Source organism: Nansenia antarctica (assembly GCF_963989245.1).
Source record: "Nansenia antarctica genome assembly, chromosome: 9".
In the NCBI taxonomy this organism is placed as follows: Eukaryota; Metazoa; Chordata; class Actinopteri; order Argentiniformes; family Microstomatidae; genus Nansenia; species Nansenia antarctica.
Window position 1 is genome coordinate 31,669,585 of NC_137679.1, and position 19,432 is coordinate 31,689,016.

General features: G+C 41.9%; 1 protein-coding gene across 1 annotated transcript; it reads left to right on the forward strand.

The window, feature by feature from the left end:
- Positions 1-1,680: 1,680 nt before the first annotated feature.
- sv2ba (synaptic vesicle glycoprotein 2Ba) lies at positions 1,681-16,405 on the forward strand (the record flags this gene model as incomplete). Its single annotated transcript, XM_080538880.1, has 12 exons — positions 1,681-2,176; positions 4,752-4,932; positions 6,068-6,219; positions 6,657-6,790; positions 7,417-7,506; positions 9,114-9,227; positions 14,103-14,191; positions 14,567-14,731; positions 14,865-14,998; positions 15,104-15,304; positions 15,680-15,839; positions 16,225-16,405. 12 exons carry the CDS (start codon positions 1,681-1,683, stop codon positions 16,403-16,405), a joined length of 2,097 nt encoding a protein of 698 aa, XP_080395006.1.
- Positions 16,406-19,432: the final 3,027 nt, after the last annotated feature.

Here is a 19,432-nt window from a genome sequence, read left to right on the forward strand (position 1 = left end):
ACTTGACCCCTAATTGCTCCAGAGGCGCTGACTATGGCTGACCTAGAGCAAAAAATACATACAGTATCTTGGTATTTGCGCAATGACAAAAAGGTTGAATCTAATCTAATCGAAAACATCGAACGCTCAACCTCTCTTGTTTCATCTTTATTTGCAGACTTTTTTCCTTAGTGGAAGACTTGCATTGATATAGTTAAATGATGCTATATCTTATGCTGTTAAATGTTTTGCCCGTAAGCAGCCCATTCTCCCTGTGTGTCATCAAGCAATTCGGCAATCAACGATTCACCAAAAACACTGTGGATGATCGATGACCACCGTAAAGCTCTTCTTTCTAGTTCATTCATATGGGGACCTCTGCAGCAGTGGAGGCTTGTTGAAGTAGAAATCGTAGGACGGTCTCATTGCAATCCATAGAATGGAATGAGGAATGGTATCAAACATGTATTGCCCGTATTGTCACCAGAACCCCTGTCATCAGTCACATCACCCCCATTCTACACCAACTCCACTGGCTCCCCATCAAACACCGCATCGACTACAAAATCCTTCTCCATACTTTCAAGGCCATCCATAACCTCGCCCCTCCATACCTGTCCGACCTCCTCCACATCAACATTCCCACCCGGTCCCTCAGGTCTGCCTCCTCCATCAACCTGACCGTCCCCCCAGCCCGTCTGTCCACCATGGGGTTTAGAGCCTTCAGCCGCTCCGCCCCTCGCCTCTGGAACTCCCTCCCCCCCGACATCAGGAACATTGATTCTATCATCTCATTCAAAACCCACCTCAAAACCCACCTGTTTACGCAGGCATATCCGTGTTAATTTACTGTTCCCGTGCTGCTCTGCTGCTGGCTATGTTTTATACTGTATATGTCTATGTATTTTGTGTTTTGAATTTTGTGGCTGTTTTTAGATTTGTTGTTGTACGGCGACCTTGAGTGCCATGAAAGGCGCCTTATAAAATAAATGTATTATTATTATTATTATAAACACGGGTGAGCCCGTCCTCCGATTTCTACCTCCACCAGCCTGCAGTGCACTGCAGGGATCACATACAGGGTTAGGGTTAGGGTTAGGGTTAGGGTTAAAATGACGTCTCTGTCACAGAGTGAGTAATGAGGTCGCGTAGTGAGGGCATGGCCAGCCAATAAGAGCACAGGATTATCCTGGTCTATTGGGTTGAGGATGGTGACTGCGTGCCAGCTTGGAGGATTGGTAGTCCTTCAGCACCAACGCTCCACTTGTATGTTGTTCATCTTTCCTCAACAGGTCCTCGATCAGCCAAAAAGTCACTGTTGTTACGTCACGTTGCTTTGCATCAAATTGGATCATTTTAGTATTAGTATTATCGTGTTGTTACTGTATGGACATCCATGCCATGAGGCACAATTGTTTTCTCTCTTTCAGGTCCAGCATGCGGCCTTGTGCATCCGTTTACCACAGTCATTGAGGCCTTATCTTCCGTTGGAGGACAAGCTTGAAAACTGAAGTTTATTCTTCAGAGGAACAACCCAGTTTTGACAACCTATTGGTTTCAATTCATCTGGAATAAAGGAACCAATCCACATTGACAGCAAAGACAAGAACTTGGCCAAGGATTATGCCAATATAGCCAGCATCAGCAACCTCAGCGTACAGCGGCTCCGGTGCTAACTCAAGTCTTTCTCCATCCGCAAGCATGGAAGACCCCTGGTCCAACAACGTGAACCAGCAAGGGACTGACGTCACCTATGGTGAGGGGACTGACGTCACCTATGGCGACGGAGGGGGGACCCAGGACGCCAGCTACCCCAACCAGGCAGACTACCCTCCGCAGGAGGAGGACGCGAGGAGTGACGCCACAGAGGGCAACGATGAGGACGACCAGATGTACGAGGGGGAGTACCAGGGCATCCCCCACCCTGACGAGATCAAGGCTGCCCAGAGGGCGGCGCGGGCCGAGGCCAGGAAGAAGGCGCGGATGGCAGCCCAGGGGGCCGCGGAGGAGGAGGACCTTCCGGAACAGTACGAGTGCATCATGGAAGACTGCGGTCACGGGAGGTACCAGTGGATGCTGTTCACGGTTCTGGGGCTCGCGCTGATGGCGGACGGTGTGGACGGCTTTGTGGTGGCCTTCGCGTTACCGAGTGCCGAGAAGGACATGTGCTTATCCAATGCGAACAAGGGCATGCTGGGTAAGTCACAGTGGAGCATGGGGGAAGGGGGGGGGGGGGTACAACTCTGAAATCCCACACCAGCTCCAACAAAAACATCCATGTTTTCAGAATTCTTGATCGTCATTGCCTTCTGAAAAAGATGGCATCGTGAAAGACCAGTGGAGGCTGGTGGAGGTAGAAATCAGAGGACAGGCTCATTGCAATAGAATAGAATGAAGAATGGTGTCAAATACTTGTGTTTGATACCATTACTCATCATGTTTGATACCATTCCTCATTCCATTCCATGCATTACAATGAGCCCATCCTCTGCTTTTCCCCTCTCCACCAGCCTCCCCAGAGAAAGAAAGTTGGAGTTTGGAGACTAGGGGTATTATGATGGTACTAGGACTCCTGTAGAATCGATCTCAGCTGGTTACATACAGTAGTTGACAGTTGAATGATGATGTGGCACCTATATTTACATCCTGCAACCAACATCACAACAGTCTTCCTGGAGTGTGAGCAGTGAGACTGATTGATGCACCTGTTAGTAAGCTCTCTGGGCTTCTGTCGTTAATATATCCACTGTATGCTAGTGATCAGAGAGAGTACATGCCCTGTAGGGCTGTCTGTAACGCAGCATGGGGGTCCTTCTGTCTCTGACAGCCATGAGTCTGTCTAAATGTATGTCTGCTTGCACGGAAGAGTGATGTAAGCCACGTGTGGTAGAAATACCAGCAGTGTCTGGTTCACATTGTGACACCGCTCTGAAAGTGAAGTTCAGAATTAGTCAGAATTAGCTCGAAACACAGAAATGGTTTTGATCCTTATAGACCATGGATTGGTCTATAGTACCACACCTGCCCTTTTTGCTTCAAGAGTCTCACTCACTCAGACATCTCACTACGTTTGTTGAAAGGACAATGCCCTCCACCCCCGACCCCACCTCACCCAACTCCCCACCCCCCGATGTCCTACATTTACTTCAATAGACCAACTCACAAGGTGATCCCTCAAACCAGCTCCAAAAGAAAAAGAAACCTCCAGTAGTAGGTCCTCAATACAAACAATTACAGGTATTAAGGCCCTCCATATTAGGCCCTCAATATTAACAATACCAACCAGAGGTGTCAGTCAGTCAGTCAGTCAGTCAGTCAGTTAGTCAGTGTCAGTCAGTCAGTCAGTCAGTCAGTCAGTCAGTTAGTCAGTGTCAGTCAGTCAGTCAGTCAGTCAGTCAGTTAGTCAGTGTCAGTCAGTCAGTCAGTCAGTCAGTCAGTCAGTTAGTCAGTGTCAGTCAGTCAGTCAGTCAGTCAGTCAGGCAGTCAATCAATGATTGACCTAGCAACCATTGGACATTGATTTCCTTGAATAATGGAAAATGATGATTGACGGCTGGGCTGTAGCCTAGCTGGCCATTTACATTACATTTACTTTTTTGGCATTTAGCAGATGCCTCTATCCAAAGCGACTTACATTTACAATACAATATACAATGTCTAAGTAAGTGAATCATCTACCCATCAGTCATCGCAAGAAAAAGTAATCGAAGCAAGGGCCAGGGGCCATTGGCAGTCATAATGCTAGAATATACATTTTAAAATATATTGTATTTACAGTAGAGAAACTGTACAGCGACACAGAGCAGGTAGGTGCAGCCTGAAGAGATGGGTCTTTAGTCTAAGGCAGAAGATAGGTGGTGGTAGGTAGCTTTAGAACAAGGACACACTGTAGCATTTGGACTGGCAGGGGGGAGTAATCCACTGGGAAGGCACACCATCTACACACGTATCTGGCTGGCTAAGCTAAGCTGCTTACTCCTTATTTACTGCTGTAATTAGGGCTGTGTAGTAAAACACAAAACATGGGGGGAAGGGTCACTGTCACTGTCAGTTATCTGTTCTGTGGATCGGTATAATATCACAGATAAACAACCAAGTTAGTTCACCATGGCTTTGGTGCTGTGTAAAGTATTCCAATGCGATAGAATCTAATATTTCAGAACTAATCCTGTAAATTGCAGCATCTCTACAGTTCAGTGTGTACACTAATCTATATAGAAATAGGGTGTAGTGGAGTTGTTGTCAACATGTTCAGTATGGAGATTGTGGGGAGGAATTCCAAATGTAATTCCCATGAATATCCTCACACTGCTAATATCACTTTCTCTCCGTTCAAATTCCTCTAAGAACAGGTCAAAGTGAGCCCCCTTGTGGAAAAGATCCCATTTACTACAAGCCTTATTTGCCAGAAACACAGTGGCAGTTCACCTAATAATGTAATAGATCAAGGGTAACGCATGGAATGGTTTCATAGCGTTCCTCATTCCATTCCATGCATTACAATGAACCCGTCCATTTCTACCTCCACCAGCCTCCCCTGCAATAGATGTGCTGTTTTGCTGTTCACTTGTATCCGCCATTGAACTCTTGAGCATCCCATAGTTAAATACTGAACTAACTGGACAGAACTGCTTTGTGGTGGTGCTATGATGTGTAGGTCACACAAGATGTGTGTGTGTGTGTGTGTGTGTGTGTGTGTGTGTGTGTGTGCGTGCGTGCGTGCGTGCGTGCGTGCGTGCGTGTGTGTGTGTGTGTGTGTGTTCCTTCGACAGGTTTGATAGTGTACGTGGGGATGATGGCGGGAGCCGTCGTGTGGGGGGGCCTGGCAGACAAGGTGGGCCGCAGGAAGTGTCTGCTCTACGCCCTGGCCATCAACGTGGTGTTTGGCTTCCTGTCCTGCTTCGCTCACGGATACGGCCTGTTCCTCTTCTTCAGGCTCTGCTCCGGCTTCGGGTAAGAGACACAACATGACCTTATATGGTTATATTCTACTGTATTCTACTGTATTATACTGTACTCTACTGTACTCTACTCTTCTCTACTCTTCTACCCTATTCTATTCTACTCTACTCTACTCTACTCTACTCTAATGCTATACTCTACTCTACTCTACTTTACTCTTCTACTCTACGTACTCTACTCTACTCTATTCTACTCTACTCTACTCTATTCTACTCTTATGCTATACTCTACTCTACTCTACTATTGATCCCAGAGGGGGAATTCAGGCGTTACAGTAGCTCAGACCACAAACAACAACAACAAAATAAAGTGACAATTGAATAGTAGACTAAAATAAAAATAAAATAATAATAAATAAAGATAGACAGATAGACAACTGAACCTTATATACTGTAGGATTTAACATCCTACAGCCAGAAAGCCAGAAAAGCCAGAAAATAACTACTCTACTCTGCTCTACTCTACTCTACTCTACTCTACTCTACTCTACTCTACTATACTTTACTCGACTTTACTCTACTCTACTCTACTCTACTCTTCCCTACTCTACTCTATTTTCAAGACAGGACAGATCTTACACACTTCACTCAGACACCAATGGGATGGAAAGAGGGCTGGGACATGGAAAATCAGTGACACACATAAAGGGTCTCTGTGACTGGCCAATGAAATATTGTGCCGCTTGTTGAAAGGAAGTCACACATGTTCTCACGTACTGCGGGTCAATGCACATTACATTCTCACCTCATTAAAACAAGCTCATACGAAGACGCACTTGATTTCATGATCATTATTGCAGACTTGAGCTGTCCTGCACACGCCCTCGGCCTAGGCACTTAAAACAGGGCCGTGCCCAAAGCCAACACGAACAGCTCCAGGGGCCTGAAAAACATTCGGCTTTTGTGTGTTTAGAACAGTGATGAGTCCCATGTTAGCAATAAGACCACATCTGCACAAGTGCTGTTCTAATTTGGTTCAACAGAACCCAGAGAAACGGCAATCTCATGTAAAAATCACACCCCATTTAATTGTCTGGACATTTCTGGTAACGTTAGAATATGTTGAACATATAGTACTGTATTTCGCTATGTATTTAACATGTTTAAATTGCATTTATTCCCTGCAGAATCGGAGGCTCTGTTCCTATAGTGTACACCTACTTCACAGAGTTCCTTCAGATGGACAAGAGAGGAGAACATCTGAGCTGGCTGTGTATGTTCTGGATGCTGGGAGGCCTGTATGCCTCCTTCACTGCCTGGGGAATCATTCCTCACTATGGTAGGAGCCAGGCTGTATGCACACACAAGAACACACAGACACACACACACACACACACACACAGACACACACACACACACACACACACACACACACACACACACACACAAGCACGCATGCAAACATATTAACACACACACACACACACACACACACACACACACACACACACACACACACACACACACACACACACACACACACACACACACTCATGTGTGATCGGTTACCAGGGTCAGGCTTTACTCCATTTTAACTCCATCAGTAGAGTATTCTTTCTATGTTGTATGCAGATGAATGAAACAAGACCGAGTCAACCTCAACCTTGGTGGACAGCCACCCTTTAAGCCCAGCTCCATGACCTCATATGGGGAGTATTGAGTCACCCGGTGGGCTGCGAGGAACTGACGACCCAGTGTTATGTTGCTGTGTTGCAGGCTGGGGCTTCAGCATGGGGACAGAGTTCCAGATCCACAGCTGGAGAGTGTTTTGTCTGGTGTGTTTGTTCCCCGCCATCGCCGCCCTCGTGGGAGTCGTGTTCATACCAGAGAGCCCACGCTTCCTGCTGGAGGTAAGAGACTAGCGAACAACGCTGCCATTGTGCGTTCGTGGAGGAACAGCCCAGGGAAGTCACCTTAAAATGAAATCCATGACTCACTGTCATCCCTGCGAAACAGAACGAGCGGTCCACCGACAATATCATAATGTAAACAGAAAAGTTTTCACATGCAAATGATAAGAACAATGTCCGGTTAAAGACAGCTGTGGCTAAATGTCGTGGTGTGATATGTGTACACAGTATTATTAAGCATACGGTTGCGATTGTTAAAAAGTGATGATTCATCAGCCACATGGGGTGCTGCCTCTCAAAATAACGTAACATAACAAAGTCACACTGGTGTGTTTTTCCAACAGGGAGCTGTTAAAGTTGTGACAAAAATATCTCCCCCCAGACGATGTCTCCTGCTTGTCTTTTACATGGCATTGTTTACAACAGTACATGTGTTAGATAAGCTCACATATAGAATATAGAATACTGTAGAACACTTTCTGTGTTCTATGTTCTGATATTCGAGAGTTGTACATTCGATGGGCTCACTGCCTCTGTGTGTGTGTGTGTGTGTGTGTGTGTGTGTGTGTGTGTGTGTGTGTGTGTGTGTGTGTGTGTGTGTGTGTGTGTGTGTGTGTGTGTGTCAGAATGCCAGACATGACGAGGCCTGGATGATCCTGAGGCAGGTCCATGACACCAACTGGAAGGCCAAGGGAGAGCCTGAGAGAGTGTTCACAGTCAGTACACTCACTTCTCTACTACTACTACTACTACTACTACTACTACTACTACTACTACTACTACTACTACTACTACTACTACTACTACTACTACTACTACTACTACTACTACTACTACTACTACTACTACTACTACTACTACTACTACTACTACTACTACTACTACTACTACTACTACTACTACTACTACTACTACTACTACTACTACTACTACTACTACTACTACTACTACTACTACTACTACTACTACTACTACTACTACTACTACTACTACTACTACTACTACTACTACTACTACTACTACTACTACTACTACTACTACTACTACTACTACTACTACTACTACTACTACTACTACTACTACTACTACTACTACTACTACTACTACTACTACTACTACTACTACTACTACTACTACTACTACTACTACTACTACTACTACTACTACTACTACTACTACTACTACTACTACTACTACTACTACTACTACTACTACTACTACTACTACTACTACTACTACTACTACTACTACTACTACTACTACTACTACTACTACTACTACTACTACTACTACTACTACTACTACTACTACTACTACTACTACTACTACTACTACTACTACTACTACTACTACTACTACTACTACTACTACTACTACTACTACTACTACTACTACTACTACTACTACTACTACTACTACTACTACTACTACTACTACTACTACTACTACTACTACTACTACTACTACTACTACTACTACTACTACTACTACTACTACTACTACTACTACTACTACTACTACTACTACTACTACTACTACTACTACTACTACTACTACTACTACTACTACTACTACTACTACTACTACTACTACTACTACTACTACTACTACTACTACTACTACTACTACTACTACTACTACTACTACTACTACTACTACTACTACTACTACTACTACTACTACTACTACTACTACTACTACTACTACTACTACTACTACTACTACTACTACTACTACTACTACTACTACTACTACTACTGCAATTTATTATTATTACTATTACTGGTACTGTTACTATTATTATAACAATGACTAGTATTACTGTTACTGCTACTACTACTACTACTACTACTACTACTACTACTACTACTACTACTACTACTACTACTACTACTACTATTGCTATTACTATTACTATTGCTATTGCTATTACTATTTATTTTATTATTACTATTAACACTAGAACATGTTTCATTTTTCAAAATGTTTACCTACTAAAAGAGCCCCTCTTTAGAATGGGAATCTGCTATTTACACACAACGACCACTAGTTGGCCGCTTGTAAATTACCCTACTTCCTACACAGAAAAACAGTAAAATAGCTTTATACTAGCTTATCCTGATGTGATTTTGAAAATGTAAGGATACTGGGTGGCAGAACACACATATCTAGGAAAACTCATGAAAGGAGGGTCCTGAAATTTGATTGAGTGCAAAGATATAAACATTCCGTTACTGTGTAACTCCCTAAATGTGTTCTTTCTTACAATCATCATAGAAGTGACAGATCAATATCTCAACAATAACAATCTCCTCATATAAAGGCGTGCAACATCAAGACGCCCCAGACCCAGGATGATGAGTTCATAGAGATCCAGAGTGACACTGGCACCGCCTTCCAGCGCTGGACTGTGAGGCACCTGACATTACTCAAGCAGGTAGGCCAAACATGTTAGAAAAGAATGACAACTGTGGTGTAACTGGTAACATACAGTAGCTGTGTAATCAATAGTATTAGGGCAGAAGACTCAATAGCACGACTCAGGAGAAAATCTTGATCCAGAAGAATTGTTTACTAGCAAAGGTTCGATAGACAGGTGGACAGTCAATAGGCAGGCGTATCAGTAAGGGGGAGGCAAAACAGAGTTCGGTACATAGATAGTCAAAACTAAGGTCATGGCAGATAATCCAACAGATAGAATGCAAAAAGGCGAAGTCAAAAACACACTCAAAGATCAAAACCATGTAAACTAAACACTAGGAAAATGCCTGGAATGTATTGACTCAGCGGACTGGCAACGAGACAGATGAACACGCAGACTATATTCACAGACCATATACAGATACTATATTCACAGACTATATACAGATACTATATACACAGACTATGTACAGAGACTATATACACAGACTATATGCAGAGACTATATACATAGACTATATACAGACACTATATACACACACTATAAACACAGACTATATACACACACTATAAACACAGACTATAATATACACAGACTATACATACAGACTATATACACATACTATATGCAGAGACTATTGTCACGGCCAGGCTCATGACCATGACAAAAGACGGGAGACACACACACGATCTTAAAGTAATGATAAGAAATGTTTTATTATAAACTAAATGAGGCCAATAACAATAATAAGATGAGGTGTGGTAGTCAGTAAATCAGTGGTGTAATGTGAGTGTAGTGGAAAGTGGTGAGGTGAGTGTTGCATGGTGTGAAACAAGGAACAAACAAATAAGATAGAAAATAATGGTGCCTAGAAGGGGGCCTCCATACTGAGGCCTGCATAGGTCTTTTATTCCCTGGATCCTGGAACCAGGTGGGGCACAATCAGCTGTCCACCAGCTGACCTGCCTTTCACTGATTGGTAACCCTGTCCAGCAGGAGTACTCTCTGCAGACAGGGAAACAGATGTTAGTAAAGGCCAGGAATATATATGGGGCCAGGGCCGTCACACTATATACACAGACTATATACAGAGACTATATACAGAGACTATATACACAGACTATACACACAGACTATATACACAGACTATACACACAGACTATATACACAGACTATATACAGACACTATATACACAGACTATACACACAGACTATATACACAGACTATATACAGACACTATATACACAGACTATACACACAGACTATATACACAGACTATATACGGATGAGTCCAAAATCTCCAAGAGTGGGGTTATTGTATGTGGGCTAAGTGATCATTACATGATCTTTTGCACTCGTAAAAAACATAAGCGGTCATAAAACTGTAACCACTAGATCCCTTAAATCCTATTCTAGTGAGGCCTTAAACCATAAACTGGAGAATCAAGACTGGTTAGATGAACTAAAAAGCACACAGGTTGAGGAGGCATGGCTAGGTTTCAAAACCAAATTCCTAAATATTATTGACAGTATAGCCCCCATGAGAACCACCAGGGTTAAAGCCCGATCGGAACCATGGATGAATTCGGACATTCTAAATGCTATGAAAGTCAGAGACCTAAAATGCTCTGAAGTTCAAAAATGCAAATCAAAATTAGTGAAACACTTAAACGAAGATCTCAAAACCCACTTTGAGAAAATTAAAAAACAATGCAACAAACTATGCAATCAGGTAATTACCATGACCAAATCTGCTAAGAAAAAATACCTCGATAACAAAATCGAAGAAAACTTAAACAAACCACGTGACCTTTGGAAGCTACTTAATAGCCAACTAGGTTGCAGTCAAAAACTCAAAACCAGGTCTACAAACATCAGCATAAAATCTGGAGATTCTCTCTTTACAGACAAGCTGGATGTGGCTAAGTGCTTAAACACTTTCTTTACAACCATAGCCACTAAATTAGTTAACAATCTACCACCCCACTCAGGGCGTTATGGTGTAGAGCACATCCGTGCGTTCTACAATAAACTGGGTGTACGCAAAGATGATTTTAAACTCTCCATGGTGTCAAACGATGAGGTGTTTAAAAAGCTGGGCGCTCTACACTTAGAAAAGGCCACGGGCCATGACAATATTCCAGCCAGATTTCTAAAAGACTCAGCTGCCTCCATTACCCCAATCATCACCCACATAATAAACCTCTCCATCAAACAGGGACACGTCCCCCTTGACTTTAAAATAGCAAGGGTAACCCCACTGTATAAAAAAGGAAGCAAATTAGACCCAGGCAACTACCGACCTGTTTCTATTCTTAATTCCATCTCGAAACTTATGGAAAAAATAGTTTATGAACAGGTTGATAGGTACCTTACCGAAAAAAATCTGATGTAGGAATTTCAATCAGGATTCAGAACATCCCATTCCACTGACACATGCCTTCTCTATTTGAACGACCACATCAACCATGAGGTGGACTCGGGCAAGTACTGCGGCATGGTCATGCTGGACCTCCAGAAGGCCTTCGACACAGTAGATCACCACATATTGTTAGATAAACTGAAAGCAATTGGGTTCGATAGAACATCGGTGAGCTGGATGCAATCCTACTTAGAGGGGAGGGAACAGGTGGTTAGTGTGAACAGAACACTGTCCCCCCCCCTCCCAGTGACCTGCGGCGTTCCACAAGGAAGCATATTGGGACCTTTACTGTTCCTAATATATGTGAATGACATGTCATCAGCATGTGATTGCAATTTGTTCCTGTTCGCGGATGACTCGGCTCTGCTGGTCTCTGACAGGGACATATTGCAGGTGGAAAAAGCGCTAAGCACTGAACTGAGTAGAATCTGCATCTGGCTAGCTGACAATAAACTATCAATACACCTAGGTAAAACTGAAACCATCCTATACGGATCCCCATCTAAACTCAGAAAGGCTGATAATTTTAAAATAAAAGTGGGTAACATTAATATCACAAGAAAAGAGGATATTACATACCTGGGCTCCATCTTAGAGGCAAATCTTTCCGGAGATAAAATGGCAGCAAAAGTAATCAAAAAAGTGAACCATAGAACTAGATTCTTGTACAGGATATCCTCACTTGTCAGTAAAAACACACTGAGGACCCTATCAGGAGCTCTCATTCAATGTCACTTCGACTATGCCGTAACATCATGGTACTATAGAACCACAAAGGCCCATAAAACAAGACTCCAGACAGCCCAAAATAAACTGGTTAGGCTTCTGCTAGGCCTCAACCCTAGGACACATCTAACCGCTGCTCATTTTTTGAGCCTTGATTGGCTACGAGTAGTTGACAGAGTGCAGCAGCTTGCACTGGGCCTGGTCTTCAAGATACGCTACACCACAAAGACACCCAAGTACCTGTCAACATACTTCCAAAAAGTGAACAACGTCCACACATACAATACCAGAGGAAGCTCCACGAACCACGTTCAACCGCGTTGCACCACAAACAAGGGGTTAAACTCGTTTGCAAACTATGCAGTAAAAATGTGGAACGCCCTTCCTATAATCTTAAAGGAGTGCAAAACACTGCCCACCTTCAAAACCACTCTCAAAAAACATTTACAGGAGGCTGCAATCCGTAACTGGACCCTCTAAATCAAAAATCAGATTAAAAGACCCGAACTACCCACTGTACATACTTTGTGTTTTGTCCCCCGCCCCCACCTGTGGTGTATGTCCCCACCTGTCCTACCCGCTGTACATACCTTATGTTTTGTTGTATTGTTCTTCCCATGATGGATGTATGTTTATCTTGTAGATAGTAATAGTTATTTGTCTGTATTATCTTGTAGATAGTACTAGTTTTTTTTGTCTGTCTTACATGTAACGATGAATTGAGAATCAAGGACCCCAATTGAAATAAGCCAGTGGCTTTCTTGGGTTTTTATCCTGTTTGTTGACCATGTATGTAATATGTACTTTCATGTACCTACTTCTGCAAATCTTCTAATAAAGTTTTCAATCAATCAATCAAAACACACAGACTATATACACAGACTATATACACAGACTATATACAGAGACTATATACAGAGACTATATACACAGACTATACACAGACTATATACACAGACTATACACAGACTATATACACAGACTATACACACAGACTATATACAGAGACTATATACACAGACTACACACAGACTATACACAGACTATACACACAGACTATATACACAGACTATATACACAGACTATATACACAGACTATACACACAGACTATACACACAGACTATACACACAGACTATATACACAGACTATACACAGACTATATACACAGACTATACACACAGACTATACACAGACTATACACACAGACTATATACACAGACTATATACACAGACTATATACACAGACTATACACACAGACTATACACACAGACTATACACACAGACTATATACACAGACTATACACAGACTATATACACAGACTATACACACAGACTATACACAGACTATACACACAGACTATATACACAGACTATACACACAGACTATATACACAGACTATATACACAGACTATACACACAGACTATATACACAGACTATACACACAGACTATATACACAGACTATAGGCCTACACACAGAGTATATACACAGGGAATGATGGTGAGAACAGGGGAAATCAATCGGGGCGGGGTAGAAGTAGGAAAACTCAGAAGGACAGAAAACAAAGTGACAGAAACGAAAAACAACATTAGTAAAACAGGAAATGCAAACATAACAAAAAGCAAAAACAAACAGCACTAATGCACAAGTTACAAGCTGATGATGAAGGTGTGGATTTGGACAGGGTGTGTGAAGGTTTTGGTTGTTTATTTCTATGGTTGTTTATTTCTATTCCAGGTCATGGCGAACATGATGTCTCTTGCAGCACCAGAACTGAGACTCCAAGGCTTGTTTTTGACCATAGTCTGGTTTACCCTGGCCTTCAGGTAAAGAGTGCAATGAATACACCCATAGAGATACTGTATCACTATTCTCTATTAATACAACATCTCGCTCATCATTCCTATGTGCAATATTAGAATAGATGCAAACAGGTGCATATCAGGGAAAGCTAATGGAGGTAGAAGGGCGTGCTCATTGTAATGCATGGAATGGAATTAGGAATGGTATCAAAAATGTGTGTTTGATATTTGTTACCATTCCTCATTCCGTTCAATGTATTACAACGACCCCGTCCTTCGATTTCTGCCTCCACCAGCCTCCCCTGGTGCATATCCAATCAGTCCTGGTAAAAAAAAGCCACTGTAAACCTGCTTCTTCAGTATGCATTAAGACTAATGACGACTGTTCTGGTTTCCTAGCTACAATGGGCTGTCAGTGTGGTTCCCTGACATGATCAAATACATGCAGTATGAGGAATATGAGAGTAAAGTCAAGCTCTTCCATCGGGAACGCGTGGAGCACTTCCACTTTAACTTCTCCTTGGTCAACCAGATCCACAAAGAGGGAGAGTACATCCATGACAAGTATGTGACAGTTTGAACACGTATTACGTATGACCGTTTTATCATGTATCCACAGTATGGGCTTCTATTGGCTAAAACAGGGGTCACTGTACACATTCAAATTATGCTTGTTGTGTACATATCTGTTACCTAGGTTTGAAGATATTGAGATTAAGAATGTGAAATTCGAGTCATCCCTGTTTGAGGATTGCTACTTTGAGGACATCAAGTCAACCAACACTTTCTTTGAGAACTGCACCATCAAAAACTGCATCTTCTACAACACAGGTATGACAGCTAAGTGATCTGTTAAAATAAACCTTACTAAACCACAACTCTCCCTAATCTCATGTTTTTTAAGAGGAAATGTACTCTTCCATTTGTGATTGGCAGACCTTTGGCAGGAAAAGTTCCTAGACTGTAAATTGGAGAACGCCACATTTCTCCACCCCAAGAAAGGCTGCCATCTAAACTTCCAGGAAGAGAACGACATCGTGATCTACCTGGTCAGCTTCCTGGGTAGTTTAGCCGTGTTGCCTGGCAACATAATATCGGCCCTCTTCATGGACAAAGTTGGAAGGGTCAAAGTTTTAGGTGAGTGAAGGACTGAAACAAAAGGTTTGAAGAACAACACAGCCACAGCAGTGAAAAGGTTAAAGGCAAGATAGCCTACAGTAGGCACATGTATATGAGTCTGTCTATGATTGGAGATGGTTGAAATCTCTGATCCTCTTCAGTGTAAAAAAAACAACAACAAAAAAACGTCCTTCTTCTAGCATTTTGACAGCCAATGGCCTCTGGCTCGAGCATTACTTTTTCTTGAGACGACTGATGGATAGATGATTCACTTACTTAGACAAATGTATTTGTTGCAAGTCGCTTTGGATAAAGGCATCTGCTAAATGCCATTTTTTTTTACAAAATGTAAAAAAAAAAGTGTATGAGTGTCCATCCTTCTCTCTTCCACAGGGTACTCCATGCTCATATCAGCCGGCGCTACCTTCCTGCTGTTGCTAAGCTTCACTCAAGGGGCAGTTATATGTCTGCAGTGCCTCTTCTATGCTACCAGCGCAGCCGCATGGAACAGTGTAGAAGTCATCACAGTGGAACTCTATCCAGCCTCTAAAAGGTACCAAAATCTCAAATCGTTATTGGGAAAATCTGAATGATAGGAAGACTTTTGTTTATACTTGTGATTTTTTATGTAAATCATACATTGATGTCAGTGGGATGAGGATTCAGCACATACTGTGTGTGCTCTCCTTAAAGAACTCTTCCTGGGCCCAGTTGTTCAAAACTTTTGAATCTGGATCAGAATGATGATTGATGATTTTTGCTATCCAGGATCAGATCTGAGCTGGCTGATTTCCCCTAGACGACTCAAAATCAGCCAGATAGATCTGATCCTGGATAGCAAAAAATTAGAAGAAAGAGGATCATTTTGATCCAGATTATACTTTTTGAACAACAGGGCCCTGCAGACCAACTGACGGTTGTCTCTTTCCTCTCCTCAGAGCCTCTGCGTTCGGCCTGCTGACTGGTGTGTGTAAGATGGCGGCTATCATCAGCAGCTTCATCTTCGCCTCCTTTGTAGGCATCACCAAGATCATCCCAATCTTCCTGGCGTTCGCTGCCCTGGTGTGTGGCGGTGGACTGGCTCTCAAGCTGCCTGAGACCAGGGAGAACGTCCTCTAAACCAGCCAAACTTCTGCAGCCTGGAGGCCAAATATAGCTATTTGTAAATATGGTTTTTGGTCAAGTTTGGAGCGAGACTTCTATTAGTGTGTGTGTGTGTGTGTGTGTGTGTGTGTGTGTGTGTGTGTGTGTGTGTGTGTGTGTGTGTGTGTGTGTGCGTGTGCGTGTGCGTGTGCGTGTGCGTGTGTGTGTGTGTGTGTGAAAGATTAAGGGCAGAGTTTACCCATGGTGATGTAAAGGAAATCTATGGTACCTCTTGAGAGCCATCTTTGAGAGCCTTCTTTTAACGCCATACAAAAATGTATGTTTCCATCATACTTCACTCTTTATTTGGTATGTCTGATATATTTTCAATTTATGTTAAAGAAAGAAAGATAATATTACGAAAGATAAGTGATGTAGTTACTGGGGTAAGCTAGACAGTTTTACCATGTTGTGCTTTGATTTATCACTAATTGATCAGAAATGGTATAGTTTTGAGGACATGAAGACTGAAATGGAAATGTGGGTGGGCATTCAAGACGCAAAGGTTTAACTGAGTAGCGATTTTATTTGATTCAGAGCCACTTTTCACATTTTCCGTTCAGCCTTTGTTTATTTAGTACTGTCCATTGAGCTATCTCTCTGATAGCTACTCTCATCTAGTTAGGTGTTTGAATTTTCACATTTGCTCAATTCTACTTTACTTTAACCTTCAGTTGGTCAACCGCATTGGATGTAGATTATAATTCCCTCCATTCAATTCAACCTTTCCACAACCCTCCTTATTTTACACAATCCGTTCCCGTGTTGTTATCTCCTGTTGTATCGATGCCCAGGACTCATCAGAACCACAGAGTGGAGAGATGCATCTGTTGATGTTCCCATATTTTTGTTGTTGTTGTTTTGTTTTTGATCTTTTACAATAGAGCTGTGTTCTAGTTATTGATACTCTTAAATTATTTTTTGTCTGTCAGACCTTGCCATGACAATGTGAGGAATTGTTTTTTGTTTTTTCTAAAGTGACATAAAACTGTGAGTTTAGACATTTTGATATTATGCTTTATTTTTTAAAGTACTGAAGTATCTTTTACAGGAAGTATTGCATTTTCAACAACATGTATCAAGATTTCTAAGAAGCACATCATGTTTGAATTTGATTGAGCTGTATGTTTGTGGTATAAATTATCCAAATTGTCTATTTTATTTACTAAATACTGTAGCTTGACAACCGATGTGGTATTTGTTGTTGTACATAGACCTGTGTATAGTAGCTGTAAAATAGTAGCAACAAATAACTCAAATAAAACCCTCACATATATATATATATATATGTACAGTATTGAAAATATCAGGGCACACCCACTCTAAACACTATGTCTTTATTCATAAATAGAAAAACAAAAAGCTGAGTAAATGTATCAGTTTTGAAATGTAAAACTGGAGTTAATGGATAGTCTGTGGATATGCTGTCAATTGTGTTATTGGGAGTTAGCCTTACCTCATTGCAATAACTGACAAAGGAGTGAATATTCCCTCAAGGGACCATTCATTTGTAAAAAAAAGCGTCATGATTCCACGGAACGGGCTGATGAATTCAGGTCTTAAATGTATTGAAAGTTCAGATGTGAGACAGGAACAGATCAACTTTTTAATTTTTTGTTTTGTTTTGTGATGGTAAAAAAATATTTAAAAATAAACAGTTATTTAACTACTTTATTTGGGTCACGCTTTCTTTGTGGTACGCTAAATCAGTTGTAAAAGTCTGTGAGCTGTTGAGGTGGTCTGGAAAGGATACTTAGTTGGTGGTCTGGAAAGGATACTAGTTACATCCATATTAACCTGTAACTAACACTTGAAAACATGACACAACATTTATATTTTCCTCCTCCTCATGAACCTGAGAATAAAAGTATAGAGAAAAGCAGTTTTATGTTCTAGCGTTCTCATGGTCTGAGTGCCTGAGCTGAGGAGGCCCTTGTAAAAACATGGCAGCACACAAGTGTGAGGGAGTGACACTGGTAGGAGGTAGTGTTTGTTTTAGCAGGAGTGTGAAACAGAGCATGCTAATCCTTTCACCAGTGTTTGGGACAACGTGTGAAATAGTAGAATGAGGTGTGAATGTGAATCTCTTTCTCATGAACTCGTTTTTATTTTATTTGTGAAATTATATTAAATAAATATAAGTTTGGTTTGCTTTATGAGTGAATGTTTACGTTTGGAGTGTGTAATGTTTTCCATTTTCTTCTAACAAGAAGATGTATATGGTGCAAAATAGCATCAGGAACCCTAACCCAAGAATATTCCATACCAATGCCTACCAAAAATCAATTATACAGTAATGTTGTCTCCAATCTATTACATGTATTTGGTTTTTATCTCACAACTTAATATTACATAATCAGCACATCAATGCAAAATGTAAATCTCTTACAATTAGAACAGAATGTATAACCCATCAGTATTATAACCCATTTAAAACCCAAATCATAACCCATCTGACCCTCCTATCCACCGTATCAACCCCAGTGTATCATATCAAGTAGCTTGTTATGTTTCACACCCAAGGTGAAAAATGCTTCACTCCTCACCCATCCTAGTTCTCACAGGAACACAGTACGAAGGGCTATACCCCTGGACAATATATAGCCTACAATATATACTAATGTATCTTTATTACAAATCCCATAGCAAAATAGGACTAATCCACTCACACTTACTTTATTGCATTTGATAGAAGCACTAGGCCAACCACAGTGGTCAGGGGTTAGAGGGGGTGGGGGGCCACTCAGACAGGTGCCAGCTTCTCCTCAGGGCTCTCCCACTGGTGGATGAAGGTGCCAAACTCCCTGTGGCACTCTCCCAGCTTCACCTTCCCCAGAGTGAGGACCAGGTCACACTGAGAGACCTTCCCCAGGGTGAGGACCAGGTCACACTGAGAGACCTTCCCCAGGGTGAGGACCAGGTCACACTGAGAGACCTTCTCCAGGGTGAGGACCAGGTCACACTGAGAGACCTTCCCCAGGGTGAGACCAGGTCACACTGAGA